The sequence below is a fragment of the Loxodonta africana genome, chromosome 14 (genome assembly GCF_030014295.1).
Source record: "Loxodonta africana isolate mLoxAfr1 chromosome 14, mLoxAfr1.hap2, whole genome shotgun sequence".
Lineage (NCBI taxonomy): Eukaryota > Metazoa > Chordata > Mammalia > Proboscidea > Elephantidae > Loxodonta > Loxodonta africana.
This window is the reverse complement of record NC_087355.1, coordinates 90,999,383-91,005,136: the sequence shown is the minus strand read 5'-3', so window position 1 is coordinate 91,005,136 and position 5,754 is coordinate 90,999,383. Positions and strand designations below refer to the sequence as shown.

General features: G+C 64.8%; 2 protein-coding genes across 2 annotated transcripts; both read left to right on the top strand.

Annotated features, from left to right (window-relative positions):
* The first annotated feature begins 676 nt into the window (after positions 1 to 676).
* On the top strand, positions 677 to 3,718 carry LOC135227598 (proline-rich protein 2-like). Its single transcript, XM_064267681.1, has 4 exons — positions 677 to 796; positions 1,178 to 1,285; positions 2,811 to 3,058; positions 3,115 to 3,718. Exons 1-4 carry the CDS (start codon positions 677 to 679, stop codon positions 3,716 to 3,718), a joined length of 1,080 nt encoding a protein of 359 aa, XP_064123751.1.
* Positions 3,719 to 3,832: 114 nt separating this feature from the next.
* MAFA (MAF bZIP transcription factor A) lies at positions 3,833 to 4,972 on the top strand. The gene has a single exon (XM_064268150.1). It carries the CDS (start codon positions 3,858 to 3,860, stop codon positions 4,923 to 4,925), a length of 1,068 nt encoding a protein of 355 aa, XP_064124220.1. The 5' UTR covers positions 3,833 to 3,857; the 3' UTR covers positions 4,926 to 4,972.
* Positions 4,973 to 5,754: the final 782 nt, after the last annotated feature.

Below are 5,754 nucleotides of genomic sequence, written 5' to 3'. Positions count from 1 at the left end.
GGATATCGATGTTTATGCTTTCCATTTCATTTTTGATGATTTCCAATTTTCCTAGATTCATACTTCATACATTCCAGGTTCTGATTATTAATGGATGTTTGCAGCTGTTTCTTCTCATTTTGAGTCGTGCCACATCAGCAAATGAAGGTCCCGAAAGCTTTACTCCACCCATGTCATTAAGGTCGACTCTACTTTGAGGAGGCAGCTCTTCCCGGGCCATCTTTTGAGTGCCTTCCAACCTGGGGGGCTCATCTTCCAGCACTATATCAGACAGTATTCCGCTGCTATTCATAAGGTTTTCACTGGCTAATGCTTTTCAGAAGTAGACTGCCGGGTCCTTCTTCCTAGTCTGTCTTAGTCTGGAAGCTCAGCTGAAACCTGTCCTCCATGGGTGACCCTGCTGGTTTCTGAATACCTGTGGCATAGCTTCCAGCATCACAGCAACACACAAGCCCCCACAGTACAACAAACTGACTGTTACAGCAGTGTCAAATGACTAAGACAGGCCCGGGGGCTCAGATACATCCCTAGCACTGATAGAGAGGACAGGGATGGGGCCCAATAGGCCTACAAGGGCGACAGGCTGCAGCCAAGTGCCCAGAGGACCCTGGGCCAGCCCATAAGGGTCCCTGAAGCTTTGGGGGCATACCAGGGCTGAGGGACAAGCCTGCTAGCCATGAGAATTCCTGGACAGCTTGGCCTGGAGCCTGAGGTAGTCCAGGGGTGGCGCCCAGCCCTTCCTGGTTGCTCTGGGGAGAACCCGGAACTTCCCTATGCCCCCAACCAGCTTACCCCTGTACCGTGCACCCTCATGGGAGCTGTGGGGGGGGGAGGTGAAGGTCTGAATGAATGGGTGAAGGAGCAATGAGTGGTAAGTGTGTGAGTGAGTGAATAAATGAATATGTGTGTGGTTGAATGAGAGGGGGTGAATTCAGGAGGGTGAGGGAGGGAGGGAGAGAAGGGTGAGAGAGTAGGGGAGGAAGGGAGTGGTGAGAAAGACACGGGGTGGCTTGGGACCCAGCATCTCCAAACATCACACTCTGAGGCCAGATATGGGGGAAATTGTTCCCGATGAGCTTGGAGAAGGAGATGGCCTGGGGTGGGTGACCTGGCCAGTCAGGGCTGAGTCTGCAAGGCCTCCCTGTGTTAGCCATTTCTGCCTTCCTCTTCCTCTCAGGTTGGCACCCTCAGCCTGAGGCCAAGAGCTGTGAGGAGGGTCCCAGCTCAGCTGGCCACTGGGCCTCTGTCTGCTGCCGCAGAAGCCTTCCCCTCGTGTGAGCCTGAGGTCAGGCTGTGCCTTCATCCCCACAAGATGCCTGATCTTCCTGGATTTCCAGCCGAACCCCGGCCTGGTCCATAAGACATTGCCCCCCTCCCGTTCTACCCCTCTGTGCACTTGATGTAGGGCCCAGGGGTGCTGATCGGATCCCTGGAGAGCCCCCCGGGGCTCAGGCTCCCACTCAGGCCCTCAGACCCCCCAGCACCTCCCTCCAAACACTGGGGGCTTTAACAGGAACCCAGGCCCCCAGCAATGCGTGTGGTCTGGGGTCCCAACACTTGGCTATGGAGCCAGGATCCTGCCACTAGCTGAGGTGTCATGGGTGCCGTCTGTGAGCCTCAATTCCCTCAGTTGTGGAGGGGGCTGTGGGGAAGTGCTGAGCCACACAGCTGCCCAGACGCCAGCAGTGATGCCTGTGTGCTTAACGCTGGGGTGGGCGGGGAGCAACACTTCCCATATGGTGGCCCTGAAGTTCAACATCCCCCACTAGGGTTCCTCCACTGAGCACGGTTTGAGAAACACTACTTGAGAAACGCCACTCTAAGGGTCCACCTTAGGGTCTGGGCACAGTCCAGGGGATATGGGGGGGTCTGTGCTCAGCAGGGTTTCAAACCTGTTCATTCAGGTTCAAACCCCTGCTGAGAATTTGTATATCCACCCCAGACAGTCTGAATCCGAATCTACATTTTAACAAGATCCCCAGTGATTTTTATGTATGATAAATTTTGAAAAACATATGAGTTGGAGTCAACTTGGCGGTTTGGTTTGGTTTTGGTTTGCTCTCAGAATTGGTCCCTAACCAGCAGCATTAACTTCACCTGAGAACTTGTTAGAATGCAGATCTCAGCAGGGGTTGGACCCCAACTGAACCCCTGGTGCTCAGGGACACCCGGATGCAGACAGGACAGACGAGAGGTGGCAAGGGAACCTCCCTCCCCAGGCAGGCTCTGATGGGGGGCCCTGTGATGGATCCTCTGCTCTCCCTGGCCCTACCTTGCAGGGAGAGGCCTGGACCCCCAAGCCCCAGGCCCAGAAAAATGGGGGGGGGGCAAAGGGGAAGAGGGGAGGTAGAGGGTGGATAGCCCACCTGGCACACTGGGGCCTTGGGCCACAGCAGGGGAAGTCTCAGCAGCTGGGTGTTCGCTCCTAGCTGAAGGGCATTTCCTAATTATGAAAGCCATTCCTGGGGGGACAGTGTACAGGCTGCCACAAGAACCCTCCAGGCCCTGGCTAGGCTCTCCAGGACACTCCCCACCATCCTTCTAGTCTGCCCTGTGCCTCAGAGCTGTAGTTATGATTTAATTTTTAAGTGTCAAAGCCATATACCCACAATACAGAGGACTGGAAGAAAAACTAGACTCAATCCGGACCCTCTTGCAGCAGGCACCCCTGGCATGTCTCCTCTCTGCCCCCGTGTGGTCCGGCCAGGTGGTCGGGTCTCTGCCGGCTCCAGCCAGCTACCGGTTCTAGCCTTCCTCCCTGACGCCCTGACGAACCTATAGACTGGCCTTGTGAGGCTCCCTCCCAGCAGCTGGAAGACACGGCCACCTGTTACCTATACCCCGTGTCCAGACCACGCGGGGGACAGCTGAGGGACGGGGTTCCTAAGCGGGGCCGGCGTGGCAGCCCTCGCCCCCCCGCAGTGGATCGTCGATCCCTGATCCTTCCCCGAGGGTCCCTCGCCCCTCTGTCGCCGCCCCCCTCCCCGGGCCTGTCCCCCCGCCCACCTCCCTCGGGCCTTGCTCGGGTCCCGACCACCGATGGCTTCCGCGCCCGAAGGTGCCAGCAACTTTGTCGGCCGGACCTCTGAACCCGCCTGAACCGCGGGGTAAAAGCAACCGGCAGCCCAGCGCGCAGCCGTCCGTCCGGGGCTCCGAGCGGTGTCACCGGGCCGGGACTCCGGAGGTCCGGGCGCTGCGCCGTCCGGGCGAGACCCTGGCGGGCAGGGGGCTCCGTGCTCACTGCCTCGGGGGGCAGACGGCCGGGCCCCGACGGGGTCCCCGGACAGGCCCTCCTCCTGCCCGGACTCTCGGGCCGCCCCGTCGCCGGCGCGAGGACCCCGGGGGCCGTGGGCGGGTCCGCCCCTGGCCCCCCGGCGGGACCCTCGGCACGTGCAGTCCCCCGCGGCGGCCACCAGAGGGCCCTGCCCCCTCCGCGCGCCCGCGGGTCCGCACCCCTCCCCACAGCCGTTCCCGCTGGAGATTGACAGCTGGGCTCCGCTGTTGCCACGGGGATAGGCAAATGAGGGAGGCGGGCCCGGGGCTCCGATTGGCCCGGGGGCGCGCACTCCCTCCCGGGAAGGCGGGCCCGGCTGCCCGGCTCTATAAAGGGGCGCGCAGGGCGCCGGGAGCCGGCCGCGGGGGGCGGGGGGAGCGGGCGGGCCCGGAGGAGGAGCCGGGTTGCGGCCGGAGCTCGGTCGTGGGCGCGCCGCCGGGCTAGCGGAGCTTCCCCTCGCGCCCCTCGGCCCCGCCGGCCGCAGGCACCCCCGCCGGGCCCGCCGTCCGCGGGGAGCGAGGGGGGAGAGGCCCGCGGCTCCCCCCGCCGCCCGTCGGCGCGCAGCCGGGCGGGGCCCCGGGCGATGGCCGCGGAGCTGGCGATGGGCGCCGAGCTGCCCAGCAGCCCGCTGGCCATTGAGTACGTCAACGACTTCGACCTGATGAAGTTCGAGGTGAAGAAGGAGCCGCCCGAGGCCGAGCGCTTCTGCCACCGCCTGCCGCCCGGATCGCTTTCCTCGACGCCTCTCAGCACGCCCTGCTCCTCCGTGCCCTCCTCGCCCAGCTTCTGCGCGCCCAGCCCGGGCACCGGCGGCGGCGCGGGAGGCGGTGGCGGCGCGGCGCAGGCCGGGGGTCCCCCCGGGCCGCCGAGCGGGGGCCCCGGCGCCGTCGGGGGCGCCGCGGGGAAGCCGGCGCTGGAAGATCTTTACTGGATGAGCGGCTACCAGCACCACCTGAACCCCGAGGCGCTCAACCTGACGCCCGAGGACGCCGTGGAGGCACTCATCGGCAGCGGCCACCACGGCGCGCACCACGGCGCGCACCACCCGGCGGCCGCTGCGGCCTACGAGGCCTTCCGGAGCCAGGGCTTCGCGGGCGGCGGCAGCAGCGGCTCGGACGACATGGGTGCCGGCCACCACCACGGCGCGCACCACGCCGCGCACCACCACCACGCCGCGCACCACCACCACGCCGCGCACCACCACCACCACGGAGGCGCGGGCCACGGCGGCGGCGGCGCGGGCCACCACGTGCGGCTGGAGGAGCGCTTCTCCGACGACCAGCTGGTGTCCATGTCTGTGCGCGAGCTGAACAGGCAGCTTCGCGGCTTCAGCAAGGAGGAGGTGATCCGACTGAAGCAGAAGCGGCGCACGCTCAAGAACCGCGGCTACGCGCAGTCGTGCCGCTTCAAGCGGGTGCAGCAGCGGCACATTCTGGAGAGCGAGAAGTGCCAGCTCCAGAGCCAGGTGGAGCAGCTGAAGCTGGAGGTGGGGCGCCTAGCCAAGGAGCGGGACCTGTACAAGGAGAAATACGAGAAGCTGGCGGGCCGGGGTGGTCCAGGGGGCGCGGGCGCAGCCGGCTTTCCGCGGGAGTCCTCGCCGCCGCAGGCCGGCCCGGGCGGGGCCAAGGGCGCGCCAGACTTCTTCCTGTGAGCGCCCGCGCCCTTGCTGCGGCCGGGGACCGGCTTGGACACCCCGCCCAGAACGTCGACGCAAGGCCGCTGCGCGCCGGGGCCTCCTGGCCGGGCCGCCCGCGTCCCCGCCGTGCCCCCAGCCGCCTCCAGCCGCGGCCAGCCTGCGCGCGCCTCGCCGCAAAGTCCGCAAGCGGCCGGCCCCGGACTGGAGGCCCCTTCCCGCCGCGCGGCCTCTTCGCTGCCCGGCCGGGGGCCGCGCATCTTCCCGGACTCGTGGTGATGTCGCTACAATTCCTCTGCGCACAGAGAACGGTGATTTTCAAGGAAACTCGAGCCAGGTCTTACTTACTTAAAGGCGTACACTTGTACATATGTCTATCGTGGCTCTCTGCTCCGACCTTCGCCCCTGCCCGCCGAGAGGGGCTGCGCCGCCCCCCTTCCCGGGCAGCCTCTGCCTGCCGCCCTCCTCCTCCTTCTCTCTCCCTTGCCCGTTTTTAGCCGCCCCCCCTCCCTTTTAAAGTGATCTTATTTTCGGAGTTATTTATATTTATTTTGCTCGGCGATTAGAAAAGAAGTCCCTGGAGCCCCCTTCTTTCCCTGCTGGGTCCCCCGAGGTCCGCCTGTCCCAGCATGTGTTGCTCGCTCGGAGGGGCCCGGCCACTGCCTGCCCGCCTGCCCCCCACCCTGCTACTGGCCTGTCCTAGAGATGAAGCTGAGGAGCCCACCTACCCGCGCTGGGCCCTGCTGCCCGACTGTGCTCCACGAGGAGAGGGGGCCGCGCGCGGCTTGGGCGGGATTCCGCGGTGCTATTTCTCTGTGCACCAGGTCGTATCTGTGACTCCCGGGGA